The following is a 24186-nucleotide window of genomic DNA, read 5'->3' as shown; positions in this document are numbered from 1 at the left end:
TTGTAATTTTTTTCCTTACTTTTCCTGCCCATTTATCAAATGCCCATGCTTTCTGGTCCCAAAAAGACATGCATACTAGTCTATTTTTTCATTACTAACTGGTACCATACACTTGCAAACACACCCAGAAGCTGCCATCCACAAAGAGTAGGAGAAACACGGAAGTAAAAGGCTCTTCTGAAGAGTAACTTTTATTTACCAAGAACTGGAGGGGGTGGAGGGATTATAGCTATTTACGATGATACACAGATTAAAACCCAATGACTTGTGTGTCCTTTCAAATTAACTCCATTTAGAAAACCTCTCATTAAATGTAATCTAATTTAAATTCGTATCAGAAGCACTTATATTTGTTACTACTCTCTTGATGAGCAATTAGTTCTATTCTTGCTTTCCTTTCCGGATCTACTTATAGCTAAAACACAGCAGAGGTGAGAAACATTTATTAAATCATCCTGTTTTGAGCTTTCCACACTTGCTTGTTTATTTATTGTTCCAAATAAATCTTCCCCCCACCACCCTGGCCATTGGGTGTTAGAAGAGACAAGTAATTCAAAAAAGTAAAGCCTTCTGCTTCATTCATGAGTCATAACTAAATGACAAGGAGAAGTGAGAAGACACTTTCCAACAATACATTCATCAACAAAATGAGAATCAATATCACAGGATGCCACTTCATACTGGGAGGAGAGCTAGAATCAAAGAGACAGGATTGAGTGTTGGTGGCTGTGTAGAGGAATGAAAGTGCTCATCACTGCTGGTGGGAATGCACAATGGTGGCCAGTGTGGTAAACAGTACAGCAGTTCCTTGACTTGTTGAACACAGAGTTTACCACCTGATAGCAATGTGACTCCTAAACATATACCCTAAGAAACTGAAAACAGGTTGGACGTGGTGATGCACGTCTATAATCTCAGCAGCTCAGGAGGCTCCGTGAGTTTAAAGCCAGGCTCAGCAAACTTGGCAAGACCAGAAGCAACTTAGTGAGACCCTGTCTCAAAATTTAAAAAAATAAAAAGGGTTGGGGTATGGCTCAGTGGTTAAAACATAACTGGATTCATTCCTTGGTACAAAAAAAAAAAAAAAAGAAAAGAAAAGAAAAAAAAAAGAAAACTTTTAACTGTAGCCAGGTATAGTGGTACACACCTATAATCCCAGATTCTAGCAAGGTGGAGGCAGAAGTGCTGCAAATTTGAGGCCAGCCTGGACAATTTAGCAAGACCGTGTCTCAAAATTTAAAAAAAAAAAAAAAAAAAAGAGCTAGGGATGGGGAAGTAGCTCAGTGGTGGTGCACCCTTGTATTCAATCCCCACTATCACAAAATAAAGAACATTTTATTTAGTTTCAATCTTAACTTATTTAAATTTTTTCTGCATTTTATAACTCAGGCTTTTTAAAAAATATAATCATCAAAAAGCTATACAAATGTTTTAAGCTCTATATGATAATATTGTGTTCTTAAAATATATAATAAAAAGGGAAAGTGTTGTTCCTCTTTGTAGTCAACAAGATTAAACTCTCCAGGCTCCAGGATAGATGTGAATTTAAACTCTCCAGGCTCCAGATTAGATGTAAATTTGGTACACACAGGTATAAATTCCAGGTCCATATGTTTCATCTGTTTATTGGATCCCAAATTCCTATTTGGCTCTTAATAAACTTGTGCCAAACTTCTTTGAATTACACAGAATAGTTCTAACTTCCATTGTCCTATGAAGGGTTAAGTCTCCCTAAAACATCAAAAGTACAGGGGTGGATTTCTTTAGAAGTTCTCCTTGAACCATAAAGAATTGCTGATCTGGGCCCATTCCTGACACACAAAAAAAGGCACTACTATGTGCTTCATCCCTCATATAAGAAGTGAAGCCAGAATTATACAGGCAGTTAGCATAGAGAGGTAAATCTAGTCAGGTAGGATCAAGAAGGCCAATGAAATACTAAAGCATTCAGAGGCTTTCCTCCACCCTAATCAAGATAATCTGTCCCTACTCCAAATTGTGGCTAAAGTAACCTGTCCCAGGGATTGTCCCTCCTTACATGGAGTTGTTAATTACACCCACTTCCTGCCCAGATCACTCCACCTTGGCCCTCCAGCCATCTCCTTCTCACCTTTTGGCTATCCCAAAGCATCTCCTGGTCATCTCCTAAGCATCTCCTAGTCATATCCAGGAAGGAGAGAGATAAGGGTAAAAGAGCAGGAGAATGAAGGAAGTCTAAGACATATAAAAAGGCAGCATACCCTTGCTTCTTGGGATACCAGGATACCAGCCATGGCCTCTTTCTCCCTCCCAGGAGAAGTCTATGTTACCCCTTTTTAAATAAACCCTGCTTTATAGGTTTGCCTGGGCATGCTGCTCTAACATTATACTTCAACATGTAAGGGAGCAGAACTCATCACCAGTAACTGGTGGTATCAGAAAGTACACACTTTCTGAATTCAAACTTAACTTTCAGCTGATTAACAAATCTTTGATCTTCACAGTATTTCAAAATCTCCAGTACCAGAGGCCAGAGGCCAATGTTCACATCTAGATGTTGTCAACTAATATATTTGTGATCATGAGTAAACTATGTTCTGAGCTTTTGCGGCTCTTTTCCTGAAACCTGGGAATTAAAACTCCGGTCTGGATTCACAAGTGGTTGTTAGGATCTCACAGTATAACTCAGGTTTCATAGATTTCCACACATAGGGAATATTAATTTAGGTCTTGCTTAGTTTTGGAATGTCCACAATACCCTGCAATGTGGAAAAGCAGAAGAACATTTTTTGGCTTTTATTTTTTAATTGGATCAGATGCAGTTTGAAATCAAACTCCACAATAACCTGTTCTATGTCCTTGGGGATGCTGCCTGACACTTTTCTGAAAGTTGCCTCATCTATAAAACTGGTAATGAGGGGGCAACTACTCTTCTGCTCCTGCTAATTGGTTCCATGCAGGACTATGAACCCACTGTTGCCAATTTCTTTAAAAAACATTTTTTTTCAATAAGAAAACTGGAAATATGAATCATGAAGTACAATGTCCTAGTTTCTAAGAAATTAAGCTACTAATTTGTTGACTGTTTCATTTTGTTCTGTTTTTCTTTTTTTTTAACAACACAATACAGGATAAATTAAAAACTGAGCTGCCAATTTATAACTTCAAACCTAGCAAAATGTCTGACACATTGTCAGTGCTTAACAATTTACTGAGTGAATACACTGTGGATAATTAATACGGATACCTTGAGAATTTCAGCCTATTTGGGCAGCTCATTCCCTGCTTTGAATTCTTTGATTGTTTCCAATGTTTCAAAGAGCTTCTTTTTATTTTTTCAATTTAGGTGCCTAAGATAAGCCTATTACAGTACACAATATACAAATTATCCTTTGCCTGTTATTCCCACAAGTAAAATCAGCAAACAGATAATAAATTTGTCCTGGGAGCAAGTTCACAGCATGATGAGGAATTTTATTACCGGCTGCTTAAAGGACCTCAACTTGCGGACACACAAGGGCAGAGGTGATATACTCCTCATTGGCACGAACATCCCAAGCAGTCTAAATCATCCAACCAGCTTCCACCCTTAGATTTGTGATGTTGTAAATGTGAAGATTTTTATTTCTATTCTTCAGGACCAGTGAGTATTCTCTCCTCTATATATACATTTCCTTCTCCCCGCTGAACCCTGTCTCAACAAACTGCAAAAGGAACAATACTTGTGTGTTAGAAGCCAAAATGTCTCACAGGCATTTCAATAACTTTAATTATTAGTATTATGTGTCAGTATTCTCATTTTCTATTCAATGAATGATACTATTGTATAGTCTTAGCCATATGCTACATAGATTCAATGCCAAGTCCAGGGACCTGACACATATCTCCCCCACATTTCAAAGAATCAGTGAACTTGCCACTGCAGCACAGGTCTATGGTCCTGGCAACTCCAAAGGCTGAGGCAGGAGAATCACAAGTTCAAGGCCAGCCTCAAAAACTTAACAAGAGTCAGTCTCAAAATTTTAAAAAAGGGACCAGGACATCCCTCAATGTTAAAGCTCTCCTAGATTTAATCCCTAGTACCAAAAAATAAAGGTAAAATAAAATAAAATAGGCTGAGCATGTAACTCAGTGGTACAGCACCCCTGGATTCAATCCTCAGTACTGAGAAAAAAGAAATAAATGGTATATCAAATATTCCAAATCATCCAAATGTGCACACATCTCTAAGATTTGACTAGTGTCTACTGACACTAACAGTATCATTATTAGTCATAATTTTACCATTAGCAAATACTCAGAGAGCACAAATATAAATAAATAGATTTTTCTTTTAAACAATCCTTATTCCTTTGGAATATTTAAACTAGTTTGTCAAGTTGCTGTTTTGTCCAAAGATACATCCAATTTGTCAAAGATTTACCAGAAAACTCGCTCTTGCACTCAAAATTAGATTCATTTGACCAAAACAGTAAGACATGTTTTAAAGATCAAGTTTTCCAAAACAAAAGAATCAAATCACCTCTCATCCCCCTTCTATCTAATTTTATTAAAAACACAAGATAATCTACTACCCTTTAATAAAAATAACTGAGTGATACTGACAAGACTTAGGATGCGCGATGAAGAAGGAAGTACTTTCTTTAATCACTATTCCCTGATTTCTTCATTAGCTAACACAGTCGCAAGGAGCTCTTTGCATTGACTATAATGCAATTTGGAACTTTCCTAAATATGATTGCATCACACCAATGTTCAAGTTGCATGAACCAAGAAACAAACCAAGACCACCCACCCAATGGCATGAAGCAATGCCAGGATGGCCCTCTCCCTTGTGCCTAGGCAGGAAGATTCAGAGCTCCATTGAAATTGTTCTAATACCTAATTTTAGAATGCCAGTTACTTGAGAATGTTTTAATTATTATTTTTTTAAATTTGCATTCCTGAACACAAAAGGGAGGAGGAGAAACAAAGGAAAGTAAGAAGGGGAGAAGCCAGCTAAGCTATGTGGCACATTATCCTACAAAAAAGATAAGAGTAAACTGCAAGAGGCAACAGGAATATGCTTCACACAGTCATCAAGAGCAGCTGAAAATCTGCCATAAAAAGGAAAGACCCAAACACACACACACACACACATATATATATATATATATATATATATATATATATATATATATATATATATATATTAATTCAAAAGTAAAGGACATCTTTCTGACAAGGAAGCACTGTAATGTATCTTGCTAGCTTTTTAAAAGCATTTTTCAGGGATGCAATTGTAGCTCAGTGGTAGAGCACTTGCCTAGCATGTGTGAGGCTCTGGGTTCAATCCTCAGCACCACATAAAAATAAATAAAGGCATTAAAAAAGAGTATACAGAATCTCTGTTATTTCTTTAAAAAAGGGGTGGGGAGCATTTTTCTATTACACTCCAGTGAAAATAAATTATAATGATTCCAACTCCAAACACTTTCAAAATTTTATTGAGGCTTATTTTTACATATCCTAAAATGTACCCATTTCAAGAATACAATTCAGTGGTTTTTAGTAAACTTACCCAGAAGTGCAAGGATCACCATAAATCAATCTTAAAGTATTTTCATCACCCTAATAAGACCCCTGATGTTCACTCACATTCATCCCATTATCACTCTCAACCACTAAGCTATTTTCTGCCTCTAATAGGGCCACTCCATTGAAGTGGTCCTTGGCAGCTACTTCCTGTGCCCTTCTCCAAGGCTGTTGTACCTCAATCCTTTGGTGTCCCTTTCCTTTTGCCCTGCATTCTAAATAGAAGCCTCACCTAAATGGTTAAGATGTTAAATGCTAAATCTTTGATTTATAGAACCTAGAACTTCCTTTCTTTAGTCTCTAGTATTAAAACAAAGCATTTAAATTCATGTGCAGTCTGATTTTCAGGAAAGTTTGATTTTCATCAGGGAAATAGGTCTGATCTCCAAAAGCTGGCCCCAGGAAGTCAAGATCCATTGCAATATTCAGAAGAAAAATGAAGACATATACCCTGGATAAAGAAGACCCTGTTTAACACAATAGCCTTCCCACCTTGCTCCTCTATCCCTCCCTATAAAATCCCTTTGCACCCTTGAACACCCTAAAATGGAGCTTTGAGGAAACAACACAGCTGACTGCTCAGGAGTGCTGTCCATTGAATAAATCTGATTCCTTCCTACCAACTCTTTTCTCCCAAGTATTGTCCTTCCAGTGGAGGGCAGCAACTTTATGGATTTGCTTTATTTCTGGACATAACAACTTTATGGATTTGCTTTATTTCTGGACATTTCATACAGATGCAATCATACAAAATTCCACCACTTCCTAAACACATGATTTCAGTGAAGTCACTTTACCCAGCTTAGCTCCTCCCAACAATTTCACCTACTCCTCACGAAGGTACTGTAGGAATAAATGAGGTAATCCATGTGAAGTACTCAGAATGCCAGCTAACACATATCAAGTACACAATAAACTAACAGTCAAGTAGTTCAGACACTAATACTCCTTGCTTGCAATTCTATGATGGTTTCTGTGCTAGTTTTTGGATATAATGAATTTGTAGCTCTACTATCACTTCAAAACTTCCTTATGTTTTTCACACAGGAAATACTATTGCACCCGAGTTATCTGAAACTATAACAAATTCCTAAATTCTTACTAATTCTTATGTCCAGTCACCAAAATCTGTAATCTCTTTACTTCCTTGAATTTGCCTCCTTCTCTTCTCTCCTGAGCTTTAGATACAGCCCTCACATTTTTTTCCTGACTTGGTGTCTTACTTGTTCTCCCTCCTTCCCTCATATGGGATCCTCCTCCCCAATCTGTCCATCCTACTTCTGTCAGAGGACTCTCTCTTCAAATGCAAGTCTCATATCTCTTCTCTTTCAAAGCCTCCCCATAGCCTTCAGTTGGGTCCTCAGCTACCCCCAAGAGGCCACACAAACTGATTTCTGCCTACATGTGGTGTTTCCACCGCTGGCCAATCTCCAGAGCTCATCCTCAGCCATCATCATTCTACAACTCTGTGAATGTATGAGTCACCCTTAGTCCTCCCAAGAAGCCAATCAACTCCAGCATCTCTTTAAGACTGCCATATGCCTCTCAAGTCTTACCTCAGGTATTCCCTCCCTCCCTCCTTCCCTCCCTCCCTCCTTCCCTCCCTCCCCCTCCCTCTACCCCCTCTCTCTCTTATCAAGACTCCCAGACCACCTACCATGATTTATAGGCCTCTCCTCTTTCCAGAGCTCAAATAGACAATGTACAAAAAGCACAATGCCATCAAATCAGAGAGGTACCTCTTCTGGAGCCCAACTTCAGCATCAGCTAGCTATAAGTAGAGGGTGGGGAAGGGAGGAGGGCACAGAGAGGAAACAGGGACAGGAAGAAGACAGCAGAACAAGAAGGACAGGAAAGGAGAAAGTGAAGAGAGGAAGGGGAAAAAATAGAGGTACTCCCTGAGAATAAAGAAGAAGGAGAGATAGGGCTCCCCTTCCAGGGGAGACTTCCTTTTGGCGAGAGCCTTTGGTAAAATGTGATCACTTCCTGTAACAATCACAAATGATAATCATGCAATTTCCCTTTTTACTTCTCTGATTCTGAAACACTACCACTCACAGTGATTCTAGCTCTAAAGTGGAAGAAAAATTTAAACACTTCCATCTTCCGGAGACGACATTTCATTTCCTTCCTAAAGCATTCTCTGCATTTACTGTCAATCAATCCTGAGTTACTTTTCACATTTTCCATTTGTTTTCATTTTTTTTCCTATTCTTTCATCAAGATCCATGGAAAACTAGACTTATTTCAACATGTTATAATAGCTAAGATATTTAGGTGAAAAAAAATCAAGAGTTAAAAGCATTAGAAATTATCCTAATCAGTGGTTTCCAGCATTTTCTCCATAGATCCCATTAAGTACACCCATTCTCCCATTCAAACCAAGGCCCAGCTTTGAAATTGTTGCTTGAACTTTGTTTCTTCTTCTTATTCTTTTCCATAATGCCATTCCCCAATAGTCAAAATTCAAGCTAGAAATCAAATTTTTTGCCTTGGGAAACTCAGGCTAAGACCCTTGAACTAGTATATTTACCAAAACCTAAAACAAAATGCTTTTAGTTAATCTTATATCAGATAATTGTAAGCTTTGGGGTATCAAAGAAAGTTGAGGGTAGTCTCTGAGGTTCCCACACTCTTCTCAAACCTCAAATTACGGACCATAGCTTATATAATGGATTGAGGTTATAGCCCAAAAAATTTACATTTATACCTTAATTTTCTGTGCTGCTTCTTCATAGGATCTTAGTAAACATCTTCCTGTCCTACTAGAAGTTCTCATCCTGGAGATACACAGGGAGAAGTCAAGGAGTTCATGAACTTCGATGGGAAAATAAAAAAGGTATGTTTTATTTTCACTAGTCTCTAACAAAACTTGGCATTGCCTTCAATTATGAATGAAGGCAACAAATCATGGTGCTGTTCTGTCACCAGTAAGAAACAGATTCTTTTCTATCAATACAGTTGCTACAAATTTCTCAAAATCATTTATGCTCATGACAACCTTGATGTTACAGCAGCTAATGGGCCTATACCTGGTTTTGTTGTTAAATGGCTTAGTAAGGATGGATATATTAACACATAGTATTCTGATAATTCTATTTTTAAATGCATTTAAAATATTACTCTAGGAAAGAAACCCATTGATTTCAACAAATGGTCAAAAGGACCCATGACAAAACAGGTGCTTTGAAATAAAAAATTCACTCAGATTCATTTGTGTGCCCTATAAAATCAAGTTGGTAATGGAAAACTAGACTTATTTCAAGAAAGTAAATACTTTCTTGAGTAAATGTACAAGTTTACACAATTAGTTGTGGAAGGAAAAGACAGCATTCACTCAGATCTAAACACTACTCCATCCCAGGGCTTTAATGGAGAAAGAAAAGCAGCCTGACCTCCAGAGATATGGTTCCAATCTGATGCATCATTTAATGGCCCAATGACTTTAAGTTACTTAGTCTCATAGAACTTGTTTTCTTATTCACAAAAGAATAACAGCATTAATTGCCTTATTGGGTTGAGGGGTATGGACTAAAATAAAATATGTAAAGAAATGAATATGATATTTTGCAAAAATTTCTATAAAGATACAATAATGCACTTTGTGCCTAAATATTTTTATATAATTTTTCATAATACATAATACATTTCCATAGAGCTTTACTAATCTCTAAAATTTCTCCAATGCCTGTGTAATACACTCTCCCCACAAAACTGAAAATCAGAGCATATGTATTCTCAAAAGAGTTCATGATCCTGAAAGATCTCAGGCTAGGAGGCAAAACACCATCCACTTGGTCCTTATTTCCACCTTTACACTATTGTGTTGGAAGCTTCAATAACAAGTTCAAGAGTAAGCCACAAAGTCAAGTCTTCCTGCCCTCACTGTCTTCTAGGCCAAGGCTCATCTCCTAGGCAGTTTTCTTTTCTTCTTCCATTGTCCATGCTGTAGACACATGTAAAACTCTGAAATCACAGCTTTGAGCTTTTTACCACTCCAACAACCTGACATTTCCTCCGGGAGTCCTTTTCTAATCCCTCTGAAGGCAATTGTTCCTTCTTTCAGCCCTCTGCGGTATTTTACCTCTTACATGTTCATTCATGTAGCAAAACAAAATACATGATGTTCATCCAGCAGATTTATGAGATCACCCAGATCAGAGACCATAAGATTTATCATTTGCATGACATTCCTCTAACAGTGCCTGACAGATTAGATGGGAAATCAAAATATATAAAGTTGAACTGGATTCCATGCATACCATCCACAAAAGATCAGAAATGACTATCTTCTTCACAGATGTGCAAACCAAGTTCAGATGAGTCATAAAGAGCCCCCAGAATAGTGCCAGAAAGTGAGAGATCACCAAATAAACCCAAGGACATCCATTTATTAGTCAATGATACACCATACATGATTTATCTTTTCTTAAAAAAAAGGGGGGGAGCCTGTTTTCTCAATGTCTTATCCCCTACAGAATTAAAATATAGAACTTTAAAAATATTGTTCTTTTAATGATTCTTCATTTAGCATGCTCATAAGAGCTGTAATTCATTCATATCTTGATTTAGGTATATGAAAAGTAAACCGGAGATGACTAGAGTTGAAGTACTGGGCTGCATAGAAGGAAAAGCACCACTCTCAAAGAAGCAGCAACCCACACCTATGCCTATTTGTAGCAATCACTCTGGACTAAGCAAAAGAGATAAATTATGACAGCCAGATCTAAAGAGGAGAACGAAGAGAGAGACTGTAATGCATTTTGAACCTTAAAAGGAGAACACAGAACATCTACGCCAGAAGTCATGTTTTCCTTGATGACAGTTCAAAATGGTCACTGTGATTAAAGAGCACAGCCAATATCATATCTGGGTTCAGACACAAACACCTGCCAGAGGGGAACTGTGTCTCTACTGATCACACAGCACAAAGAGCACCAAGCACAACCTATAAACCTCAAATGTGACTTCAACATAAACACTGATTTTATGGATATGATTTTAACAGTTCACATTTTCTTATTACTCCCATAAAGTATTTTACTGCTATCAAAGTACCTCCAAGCCTTACATATTATAAGTGCTTCCTGGATATGTTCACATATCACCATAATTTTGGTTCCTAGTAACATGAGCGATTCACCACTTGCAAAGTGGTGGGGAAAAAAAAACTTACAGAATTATGACCAATAAATTTGTGCCTCTGTGCTATTTAACAATTGATTGTTTCTTCGTCAGCTTGTTGCAAGTACAGAATTACACATAAAGGCACAAATGAGACAAGAGGATCACAAACTTCCCAATCAAGTTCATCCCCAGCCTCAGCAACTTAGCAAGTCCCTGACTCAAAAAATAAAGATCAAAGGGGTGGGGATATGGATCAGTGGTAAAGCACCTCTGGGTTCAGTCCCTGATGCCACAAAACAAATACAGGCATGAATATTATATATTTATTCATGAAATTTAATGTTAGGATTGAACTTTCCCCAAACTCAGAATATTATGAAACCCTTTAACCATGTATTATAATACATGTTGGATTTAATAGGTCTCCTCTAGCTTAATCTTTTTAAAATTAAATTTGCTACTCCACGTTAAAACCTCTCCACTTAAACCTGTGCTTTTACAGAAATGGTTTACTAAATGCCTTATGAATTACAACTTTAATAGGTTCTTATTAAAAATCAAATTAAAGATTTTTTGGGTACTATTTTTAAGCAGACAGGTAGCATTGGCTAAAATGTATTTCATTTACTTCTTGGGTCTTCTAATTTCATTTCAGATATACACAAAGTTAGCCATTTTTCCATTGCACATCATATCTAAGGCAGCATGTTCCACTTAGTACGGATTAATCTATTATTGTAAATCTGCAAACCAACATTTAAGCTACAGATTTTGAAAGGCCAGATGCTACTATTTTGCAAAACTTCCATTTCTAGTGACATAAGTCAACAGCATTCCTGAAACACAAAAATCAGATATAATTCTGCAATAGGCAACCCTCATCCTGAAACTGCTATTTCTACCTGAGGACAACTACATCCAAACTGCAACCTTTTGATACATGGGCACTCTCAAAGAGGACCAAAGATGGCAATCTGGATCAAAGGAAGATGCCAATCTGGATCAAAGGAAAAGCATACAGTCTTTTCCATTGTGAATAGGGAAAAACCTCCTATGACAGCAATGCATTACTGACATTTTTCCCCCCAAGGGTGCCTCCTGGGTAGCCCAAAGAACAACAACAACAACAAAAAAGTGGAGATGAAGCTGTCAACAACCAAGCAATGACGCAGAATCACTTTGCAGGTGTCAAAACCTCAATCACAGAAAATCAGGACCAGTGGGCAGACCACATGAGAAAATGGATACCAGAAGAATACCAAACAGCTGCTTAGCACAGAACTAAAGCAAGGCAGATACCCACGGGGAGGTCAAGCAAAACACTTGGAGAGCACATTGAAACACAGCCTGAAACAATGTAACAAAGCTGCAGACAGCTGGGAAACAACTTCTTAGAAACACAGGCTTGCAGCTACAGAGGCAGGAGGAGGCCAGGTTAACAAACAGCCACACAAGCATCCTGGAGGCAGTCACTCTAGAGGCAACAGCAGGCACTTCCGGCGGGCCAAACATGACTGCCAGGACCACTGACAAGGACTGCAGGGACCAGTACACAAAGCCTTACTGTTACATGAAAACCACTGCTCACCAGCAGGCTCAGGATCAAAGGATTCGCTGGGACAAAACCTGTAAGGATCAAGGTAGCATGGGGTCCAGGCTATCCAGTCACTAATGCTGGGCTGGTCTCTCAGGCAGCACGTCTGCCAAGTTCTACAAATATCACCACAGAGTGAGAGAAAGGGAAGTCAGTAAAATTTTACATCTATAAGTCTGACCTTGAGCTTTGGCTCTGAACAATTATATCACAGACCTATATTTCTCAGCTGCAGTCAAGGAACCCCAAAGAGTGTCCAGATGTGCTGTCAGGGATCAGTAAGTTTGCCAGAAGAGTTTTAAAACTATGTGTCTCCAGTTAGATCAGAGCTTGGCAAACTTTTCCAGTTAAAGGCCATACAGTAAATATTTTAAGCTTTTGCAAGCCCCAGGGTCGCTGTCGCAACTACTGAACACTGCCACTACAGAGAGAAAGCTGACAATCCATAAACAAATGAATGGGTGTGGATGTTTTTTAAACAGAGTGGACTTGGCTCAAAAGGTACCCACCTCCAATCTAGATAGTAATCCAAAACTCAGACACACATGTATTCATATGAATATTCTACCTCATGGGTAAGTATCTCACAGCAGAATAAGGCTATTCCTAAGATCACATTTGTGTCCCAGTGGGCACCAAAAGTACTACTAAAATTGTCAAGAGTAATGAGAACAGAATGGAAATGAACCATATAGGTTTCATGGGCATCTACACTCTTCTTTCCCTTCTAAGGGCCTTCCAAGAAGGTCCTGTCCCAATTTTCCACTCTTAACATAGACTAAAGGTACAGACCCATGGCCCAAACTCAGGCAAAGTACCCCACTCCCATCCCCCTGGTAGTGACTGTTTCATGGATGATGGCCTAAATCAGGATAATTAAAATCCTTTCCAGAACATTTCTGAGAGAATTAGAGATGAAACTCTAGGTTGTCACTGGCCCCAATGACCATGGCGTCCTGACCAAGAGATGAAAGAAGTGAAATCCACATGCGTGCATTAGAGGTCTGTTCAGACAAGCAAAAGGTTCCAACTTCCCTGGATTGGGCTTATATCACTGTTATTGAATGAAAGTTTGTTGGAAAACAAAACTATATTATATTGTATGTGCACACGGTATGACCAAATTATATTGTCATACCGTGTGCACATACAAATATGTAGCAATGTAACAATGAATAATGAATTCCACTGTTGATTAATAATTATAATGCACTAATTAAAAAAAAGAAAAATACATTTTAAAGACTGAATGTTTGTGTTCCCCCAAAATTCACATTTTATATCTTAATGTCCAAAGTGATCGTCGGAGTGAGGCCCTGTAAGAGGTGCTGAGATCACAAGGGCTGCCGTCATGAATGAGACCTCATGAATGCCTTTATGAGAGGCCCCAGAGACTGCCCTGCCTCTTCTGCTACACAAGAGTACAGGAGAAGATAGCCATCTATGGTTCAGGATGAAGGCCTTCACTGATTCTGAATCAGCTAGTTCCTTGATCTGGGACTTCCCAGCCTACAGAACTATGAGGGGGAAAAAAATAGCTGTTGCTTAAAATACCTGGTACAAGGTATTTTATCACAGCAACATGAATGAACTAGATTCCTTCTTATCAAAATAATAGGTTAGCAAAAATAAAGATGTGGATGACAAAGTCTCAAAAACAATTCCAAGTAGAAATATAAACTCCAGAGCCTCCACACCACATCCCGCTGTGAGTACAGATGATGGCACATCTCATCGCTCCTTTTCATTAGGGAAAGGAAGCATGTCTTTCCATCTCCCTTCACCAAAATGTGATCACCTGTGTGTTTCCTTTTCACTACTTTCCCTAGACAGAAATCTGATATAGTCTTTTAACTCTTCTGTCTCCTTGACCCACAGCATTTAGTTAATTACCAGTGAAGTTAACTTTCCACTTCTAATAGATTCAAATATCATTTTAGCTCTACTTTATTTTAATCCTCATCACCAATGGAAATAGAAATCTTCCAATATAATCCTATTTAGCCTATATAATACTACATAGCTTTTTAATGAATTACTTTCTCCCTTCTTTTTTTTTTTTTTTTTGGTCATTACTAGGGATCAAACTCAGGAGCACTCAACGTCCTTAGCCCTTTTATTTATTTATTTCATAGCAGAGATTGAACCCAGAGGCACTTAACCTCTGAGCCACATACCTAAAACTTTTTATTTTTTTATTTTAAACTTCGAGAGAGGCTAAGTTGCTCTACCTGACCTTGAACTTGCAATCCTCCTGCCTCAGCCTCCAGAGTCACTGGGATTATAGGCATGTGTCACCATACCCAGCTCTGCTTTGAATTTCACCCTACTGCAAACAGGTCTCCAAATGTTATCATGAAACGCAGGCTCCCCTTGGTGATATGGATTCTGCCAACCTGCCAATTCATCTCTTCCCTTTTCCCCTTCTCCCCGTGCCCTCCTTTAGCTTTGTGCCCTACTCTGAGACACCAAGCCTTTCTCTTTCTACACATTGTTTCCCAAACACTCCTCCTCCTTCTTCATCCATATTAAACTAATTCTTATTTATCCTTCAAGAGTCAGTTCAAGAATAATCTCTCACAAGTGCCTTCTTCCCTCCCAGGCTGGGTCAAGGGCCTCCTTATGTACTCACTTAGAATCTTAACCATATCTGAATCTTACAGTAACTATGCCTGTTTACTCCAGTCTCTACCTCCTCCAGCCCCCAACCAGACCCTGTGCTCTTTAAGATTACAAACTTCATCTTGCTCAGGGCTGCTGCCCCACAGCTGACATGGTTTATGATGCAGCTAAGCACCCAAAGAAATGCTTGCCATCAGAACAAAGGGGTGATTTGAGCTGAAAACACCCAACACTGCTGCTTTTTTGGGAGACAGAAAATTTCAAGATAAGAATGACATGCTTCTAAATGAAAGTCCAATGCCTATTTGAGCTGATTTCCTGAATTTAAAATAAACCAAAATCAAATATCTCCCCCAAAATTTGACTAGAATTACCATATTTTTACACTATAATCTGCAACATCAGGCTACTTAAAATGGTAAACACACCCTTACTTTACCTTTCCTTCCATCATTTCTAGTAACAACAGCCATTTCTGGCCCATGAGACGAGCCCTGGGAATACACAAAAAAAATCTACAATGGCATTAGCAAATGTCTTTATTTCTTTTTAGTTGACACAAATATAAAGACAATGATCTCCATATCATTGTTGTTGCTTTCATAATTTTCTTTCTCAATAGCACTATTGAAAGAGAATATGAATTTGTTGGTGAAGAGTGCCAAAGACTTTTAATATCACCCAGGGTCTACAAGGTATGGAGTTAATGAATAAATTGTCTAATTTAACATTAAATTTACTCTCTTGGGCTTTAAATTGAAACATAAACCTCATACACAAACACATTATCTGCCTCTCTTAAAACACTGGTTTTAGAATCTTGGGTTTACAACAGAAGCTCCATAACAATATGCTCTCTAACAACATCCTTATTAACATAAACAAATAACCAAACTGATACCATGAAAAAAAACTGATACCATGGTTTGACTCCTTTCCACTTCTTCACAGAATACTCCAAAGCAATTGAAAAATAAAATAAAATTTCATAAGACACAACTGTAAAAATTTTACTCGTCTTATTTATCCCAAATTTGTTTTGTAAGAAATAAACTTGTGAAATGCATTCAAAATTAATACCCAAAGAATCTCAAGTATGCAGGGTTATATGGACCACCATTCTTCCCACTGGATTTTTAACCAATGCTGAAACGTGGCTATTTGAAATACTTCAGTCCATCATTTAACACAGTTCAAAATGTCAAGAGCCATATTGCGCCCCAGTGGCCACTCCTCAGTACATAACATATCCTTTGAAGTTAAAATACCCCAAAAGGATGCCAAGTGAGAATTTATAGGCTAGTACAGTCAAACTTATCGAAACTTACCTACTATTAAAGAAATCAATAATCTCTGGAATTACAATTACCAAAAAAAGCACTTTTCATTATCAAAACGTGTGACTTTTTCAGTTCAAATCTCCATCACATCCCCGCACCCATGGCAATCTTTTTATATGCATTTCCTAATTAAATAAACCATGGCTGTATGCCTACAGTCATCTCATTTTCTGACTAGATGCTTTGAGCAATAATTATAAATTTATTATAATAAATTGCACAGAAATGAAGGTTAATAATAAAAAACAAAGAGATCTGACAAAAGCATTTTATTTGACCACAACACCTAGCACAGAGCTGCAATTTCAAGGGCACTAATGGGTGTTTCATTTGACAAATCATGTAATTTAGCCAGTTACCTTGACTATAACTACACTCAATGCCACGCTTCATATCCTGACTCATTCTGATATCACAAAATGCACCAGTGAAGAAATCAAGAAACAAAAGTCTATGTCAAGTTATCATAAGCAAACAGCATTTCCTCTGCCAAACACTAAGTAGTTTAGTGTTAAGCAAATGCGGCATGTGTATAACCTTCAAAGGAGTATGCCAGGCACACATGCCTATAATCCCAGCAACTAGGAAGGCTGAGACAGGAGGATCACAAGTTCAAGACCAGCCTCAGCAACTCAGGGGAGTCCATCAGCACCTGGTAGTAAAGCACCCCTGGGCTCAATCTCGATATAGATATAACATATACTTTTATAGATAAATTAACTGTACTTATGAAATGTCCTTAAATAAAATAAACTCCTCCAAAAACATGACAATAACTTGAATATCCAATTTTGAAAATAAACAGTTCAATGCTCTTGCTTCCTCAAAATTCTGCTGTATAATAAATTTATTTGCTTCCCATTTATCTGTAAAGCAAAAAGGTCATAGTTATAAAACAAAGAAATAATCCTGAAAAGTTTCTCCAAGACTGAAATGAATAACACCTTTTATTCTAGAAACTTTGAATGCCAGGGAAACTGACAAATATGATTGAAAAGCTAAGCTCTCAGAAAGGAGAAAAACAAGGCAGAGTGATCAAAAGAAATTTTATAGTGCCATAACTTGTTGGAATTCATGGCCTAGAAAATATAGCCAAAAATATAGTCTTTAATCCCTATGTCAAGTTAAGGCAAATCTGATTAACAGGAGAGTTCAGTCACTGCAGACATCCAAAGAAAACAGGCGACCTGTACAACTAGGAAGGCTACATTTGGGAGAGATATTGCAAAGCTCTCACACTTATGAATAAAGCATCAACAGAACCAGAACAAAAATAAGTCCAGGCTAACCCTTCACCATATGTCACAGCCACAACACAATGTTCTGAGAAAGAAGGTAACAGAGTCCCAGAAAAAAGTTTAAAATATGAATATCCATGAATACGGACATGAATATGAAATTAAAAGTTAACAAAAGAGGGTTGAAGTTGTGGCTCAGTGGCAGAGTACTTGCCTAGAATGTTTAAGGCACTGGGTTTGAGTCTCAGCATCACATAAAAATAAATTAAATAAAGTCCTATTAACCAGAAATATTAAAAAAAAATTTAACAAAAGAAAGACATAAGCTTAAGTGAAAGTCTATCTATCAGAGGGCAACCTCTCAGCATATTTTATAGGTCTATCGTAAAAGTCCCAGATTCAAACATTTTACCTGCTAGCATGGTAAGACAGGACAACATTTGGTAGTATGCTTGATACCAAGGGTGAGGAACTGCTGTATCATTCACCACATATAAAAGCAGCCCATCGAGTAGTATTCATAATTAGCAATCTACTGAATGTAGAAGTTTATTCCTCAAAAGCACATACAAATCAAGTCTTCAAAGAAATCATCTAGCATTGCACATAATTATACCTGTACATAACCAAATTATTATACCTCTTTCATCCTATGAAAAACTGAAGGTAAGCAGTTCTAATGATATATCACTCCACTTTTTTCTTTAATAACTAATATCCTAAGTAAGGAGAGCTATTCATTGAGGTATTTATATCTTTAAAAAGATCGCTGGTCCTTTCCTTCAAGACTGACACATTTATCACTTTTGTAAAGCCACTAAAATAAGTATGCAAAGTTGATATAACACCCAGCTCCCAAGAGAGAACCAGAAAGTTTAAAAGATGAATGTCAGCATGTTAAAAGCACTTTGCATGAGGATACTAAAGTTATAATAATGTATGTTTGTCAACCAGAGATTTTTCAGTGTGCCTTAGGGCAAACTTTGTCCTTTCCTAATACTGTGAAGGTGCCTGCCTGGTTTAGAGGTAATGCACCCTTAGCCTTATGATAAACAGTCACACCATCACCGGCATTTTAAACAAGTGCTTTTAGTGTGTTAAGCATCAACAAAGAGATTAGGAAGACAAACTGTGCTCCTAACTCATGCTGTAATACAAAAGGTTGTAGCTAGTTCAGAATTATAGCAGCAGAGAATTCAGTGTTACCACAGGGGCACATTAGCACTGAAGAACTAAGTACAGATGACAAGACAATAGCCCATAGCACCAACAATGTAAATTAATGATTGTGTATATGTGTGTGTGTGTGTGTGTGTGTGTTTACACATATGCATGTGTGTGTACAAAAAAACTAAGAGACAGATGGCTGACAAGCAATTGTCCAGTCAGGGCTTGTATTGGGAACATTTGCTATGATAAACACCGTGTGACGGGCTCAATGCAGGTAAAGCAAAGCAATCCATACAGACGTCACCTCATTTTACGTCTAATTTACCAGCAATTGTTACACTTGTTCAAAAGTGCAAGATGAACCATTTGCAAATAGATATGTTCAAACAACCAAAACTTAGTTAGGGAAAAAAATACCATATAAAATAGTTCATAAACTATAAATTCTTCCAACTGCATTGGTTTTTTCAGTGTATTATAAACTGGGAAGAAAATTAAAGGATAAAACAATACTTCCATATTCTCTGGCTTCATCTAATAATTATCTGATGATACAACTTTTGATACAAAGCAAACTTCTCTCTTATTTTTCAGTAATTCTTTCTAAATATGTGTTTACTAAGTGCCAGGCATGCCTTCAGTGCTTAAACATAATGAATTTTTAGATAATAATACTAGATTGGCCTGAGACAAATCTATTAAAGAGAACTTTTTAAAGAGAATAACAGAGTGAGTGGTTGATCATTTGACAAAGCATTCTTATTACCTAGTCAAAACCCAAACTAACAATAACACTAAAAGACCAAGTAGAAGGAATAGTTGAATATTTTTAGGGGAAAAAATTTTAGCTGGGCATGGTGGCATACCCCTATAATCCCAGGGCTTAATAACTTAGCAAGGTCCTAAGAAAATAGTGAGACCCTGTCTCAAAATAAAAAATAAAAAGGGCTTGGGATATGGCTCAGTGATTGAGCACTGTTGGGTTCAACATCCGGTATCAAAACAAAAAAAGCTGTAAAAAATCTGTTAATAGGCTTTAAATCTTCCATTCCTTCATTTCATATAGTCAAGCAAAATCATTATGAATAAAATCTTATCTAATGTTTCTATAAAAAAACAAATTTATATCCAAATGAAAACTAAACCAGGGATGTGCTATTAAGCATTTTGAATACTATTAATTCCAGAATAGAAATTTCTACTGTGAAATTTTTTTTCCAAAGTTCACATAGTTAGTGTACAAAATAATAACTAAGAGGCCCATAAGTAACAGTAATGATCTTGGCTGGGTTTCACAAACACAAAATGAGCAGTAAGGAAAAAATATTCAGGCAAGTGACAAATATATTTTCCACTTTAAAAATTTCAGATTCTTTTTGTTTTTAAACTCATAAATTATTTTACTCATGAGAAAATTAAAAACATGCAGAAGCTACATTTCTATTTACTTGTCTGTATGACATCAAAGGGCATTCCATCAAGGAGATAACATGTGGAAAATGAAATCAGACTTCAACATGCTTACCGATTACCTTTGTTTGCTATGAAGTACTCTGACTCCTCTCATGTTATTTCCATGAGAAACTCATAACAGTATTTTTAAAGAGGAAGAAGAGAAAATCCTGCCATATCATTGTCAACAAATATATGAAAGAACAGAGAATTCGGGGTCAGTATGTTTTTTCCACTGACTAAACACCAAGCTTCTCTAGAAAATAAGAGAGAGCTTCCTTCAAGGAGTCACATGCAACATGACTTAAATTTGGCGCAGACTGAATATTTATAATTCCAATTTTACTCTAACCACAATTTAAGATTCAATATAGTCATTTTACCACACTGAAAGTAAGGGGAGGGAGAATACAGTTGAAACCATATATGCTTTCTCATCAGATCCTGTGAATGCTACTCTTCTACTGTTTGTTTCAACACATCATAGACATATTCTTAAGTTCAGCACAGAAACTCTTGTAAAATATTAAATTTTACCATAGGGAAATTGATTTTGCTTTAAGAAAGTTTCATGTTACCACTTAATTTCAACCACGCTACATCAAACATTGGAAAGTAATTATATATACAGTTTATAAAGTAAACCTGATCACTATATTTAAATTAAATGATAACTTTGAGAAGTACCACAGCAATAATGCTTAAGCTCTAGCAACATGAAGTCCTCTTAAAATATATGCCAGATTCTTCAGGCTAAAATGCAGAGTCTTGATTTAGTTAAGGAAGTCAGACTTAAGAGCCATCTCTCTCTTAGGGAATTACTTCTCTCTTCACTTCAAGCAACACAACTGTATTTCACAAAAGTTTCTGAGGGGCAGCAGAATCCACAGAGGGCAATTTAAGCAACATGTTAAACATGAATCCTTGCAGTCTAAAATGGAGCAGTGGAAATAAACACATTATCATCATCCTGAAGTCAGTTTCCACTTGGCTCCCCAGCTCTTATCCTTTTTCACATACAAGAGAATTATATTACTTAGAAAATATATTTGGAAAGTCACAATTTACAGTGAACCTTGGCAATTAATCACTTTAACATGCTGTGCATGCAACAAATAAGTTCAGTACTCCATTAATATGTATCCCAAAATTCCTAGAATACATAAAAATAAAGCTTGCTAATCTTAAGATTTCGTGTTTTTAGCAATATGTGGTTACACATGTAGTTCTGCTAAGAATTCTGCATAAAATATCCTTTTCAAATGATAGCAAATTATAATGCATATTTCAGGCCTTCAATATTATATCGGTATATAATGTCTATATATCATATTCAGCATGCTATCCATTAGATGATATGGGCAAATCATCACACTAAATTCATCTGTGTAGCTAGAAAAAAAGAAGTCAGGAATTTTAACACTCAGTTTGACCTATATACAGCATGTGAAGAACTTATAACAAATGCCAACCATCAAAGCACAACTAATTTATCATCACACACCATTCTTCCAAAGTTACAAAGTTCTAACATTTTTGACTTATGATTAAAATTACAGACAAAATGTATCTGCACATTTAATCTAGTTTTTGCCTTAAATTTTAAAAAACAGTGTCCCCTGACATATACTCTTTGAAGAACTGGACAGCAATCAAGAAGAGCATACAACAGGAATGCTTGGTTTATCACAGTATTCTACAATGATGACAGTACTGTAGATAATAATATATCATTTATATTATATAAACTCTATAATACTGGTCTAAATGCTCTCTATTCAAACTTTTCCCAACTAAGCCAGCAACTGGCCAGACCCATCCCTTAGCTTGTTTTAAGGAAAAGTCGCCCATCTTTAGAAACAAAGACTTTTTTCCACAAATGCCCAATAGCAGGTGCACCATCACACAAAACTAGACAAAAGACAGCCAGCTCAGTTTACCTCACTCTTAAACATGACCATTTGTCAGAGCTTATGGTGTAACTTCTAAAATCAGCACATTGTTTAAAAGTTGAGGGAAAGTTTATGTTTACTAGTACTTTCCTATCAATTGGCCTTTGACAGACACTTCATAAAATGCATTATGAAGGACTTGACAGATATTCTCATACCTATTATCAGCAAACTTTACAACAGACATCGTGTGAACCAAGACTTACTGATTTAAAACACACATCCATGAGCATGCTTTTAGCTGCAGACTGGATGCACCAAAGAACACAGAATATGGCTAATTAGCACCAGGAGAAGAGTCTGCCTTCACCTCCCTTCAGTATCAACCACTTTGCTTAAGTTCACTCTTTGCCTCACCCTAACCCTAGGGATCCATTCACTTTCCATAGCCCAGAGAGGCTGCTGAAAAGCTGTCAAAGTAAATCTGTGCTCACTTTTTGGATGGTTTAATTTCAATGGAGCATGAAACACCCCAGGACGGTTAATAAGTTTAGCCAGGCGTGCTGTTCTCCCTAATATATTTTAATTATGCATCTGTTTTAATTGTAATCAGATTAAGTCACCGGAAAGGCACAAATTGGAATTTTCCCTAATGGCTTTTGGAGCTTTTCATCAGCTTCTAAACACTAACAAAGTTTAAAAAATAGGTAGAGACACCAGCACAACTGTGACATTTTCCAGGAATCAATGCAGTTTCTTTGACAACACAGTTCGGGTCTCATTAGCCACCTAAATGCAGAAGACAACTTCAGTCTCTAGGGGCGTCTTCTTCCCCAATTAGCAGAAGAGAATCACTAATGCCTAATGCAAAACGCCCAAACAGAAATGGAAGCCAAGGCTTTTATAAAGTGCTGCCCAATCGATTGGTGAAGTAGGCTGGGGAGCGGGAGATACAATCAGCAGTATTATCTTCGCCCAAACTACCGCACACGTCAAAAGAGAAAAGTTGAAACAGAGTACGATCTCTCTTTTCACTATTTTGGCAACTGTCAAACGTGCGTTTTAACTTCGAAAAATAAAAGTCTCCTATCAATAAAAGGAAATGGTAAAGGAAGATCTATTAGGGCGCGGGGGGGGGGGGGCTGCTTCCTTCCAGCCCATATGTTAAAAAATGCTTAATGGGCTTTTGTTGCACCAAGGAATACCTAAGACGTTTGTTTTTTTAACACGTTCATTAAACAGTTTCCCAAATTGCCGGGATTTCCGCTAAGAAATTTAAGCGTCTGCCAACAGGCGAGAAGCGAGAGAGAGAACCTGCTGCAAACTAGGAGCGGAAACTCCCTCAGCCCGCCCAGCGCGCTCGCGTACCGGGTGTTTGCTTTAGGTGTTAATGTTTACATGTCGCCTAAACCTTGAGGTGCAGAACCAGTTCCTCCAAGAAGCCCTTCAACCTTAAAGCTGGAGGCTCCAGGGCCACGCAGCCACCGTCCCTTCCTCTCGCCCCCTTACCTGTCATCATAGCAGAAATCCTTGTTGAGATACAAGGCGAGCCCCAGAGCGCTGCTCACCAACTCTGCAATCATCTCTCCACCGCCTTCCCTCCGGCTCGGCTCCCAACTAGAGGGCAGCAGCGGCAACAAAAAACAGAAGCATCAATCCCCACCTTCCGCCGCCTTCTCCTCCCAGCTTCACTTTTTTTCCCTCGCTTCCCCACCCTCCCGCCTCTCCCTCCCTCGGGTCCTTCCAATCCACGGCTCCTCTCCTTCGCCTCCTCCTCGCGCCTGTTCCCGCAGCTCCTGCTTCCTCCCGGGTGCGGGCTTACACAGCTCTCCCCATGCCGGCGCCCGCGAACGGCGAGCGGCGTTAGGGCTCCGCCCCCCCCCCCCCCCCCCCGTGGATGCACAGGGCTGGTCCTTCGCGCGGCTTGCGGCCCCCACCCTAACCCATGGCAGTTTGGGGCGCCCTAGGTGAGGAGTGGGACTCGGAGGAGGTGGAAGAGTGCGGGATGGGGGCAGAGGGACCGGACCGAGCCGGGCTCTGGGACCAGCTGGAGGAAGAGAAAGAGGGGCGGGTGGGAGGGACAAGGCGATCCGCCTCCCTTCGCCGCCTCCCGGGCGCACTGCTCCGGTGTCGCTGGGACTGACTCCGGCCGCCACAGCAGCTGCAGCACATTCACTCTTTATTAGCTCCCTCCCAGC

At 38.2% G+C, this 24186-nt stretch overlaps 1 protein-coding gene across 1 annotated transcript in view; it reads right to left on the bottom strand.

The window, feature by feature from the left end:
• The window catches only part of LOC308640370 (protein O-mannosyl-transferase TMTC2-like), a gene marked incomplete at both ends in the record, with an annotated part of 182484 nt that extends 158660 nt beyond the window's left edge, over window positions 1–23824 (bottom strand). The window contains 3 exons of the mRNA XM_081312304.1: window positions 12269–12390; window positions 23498–23605; window positions 23811–23824. Of these exons, the coding sequence (XP_081168430.1) occupies window positions 12269–12390; window positions 23498–23605; window positions 23811–23824 (244 nt within the window). The remainder of the gene's footprint in view (window positions 1–12268; window positions 12391–23497; window positions 23606–23810) is intronic.
• Window positions 23825–24186: the final 362 nt, after the last annotated feature.

The sequence above is a fragment of the Spermophilus citellus genome (genome assembly GCF_964194105.1).
Source record: "Spermophilus citellus genome assembly, contig: SCAFFOLD_114, whole genome shotgun sequence".
Classification (NCBI taxonomy): Eukaryota; Metazoa; Chordata; class Mammalia; order Rodentia; family Sciuridae; genus Spermophilus; species Spermophilus citellus.
This window is presented reverse-complemented; position numbering and strand designations above follow the sequence as displayed.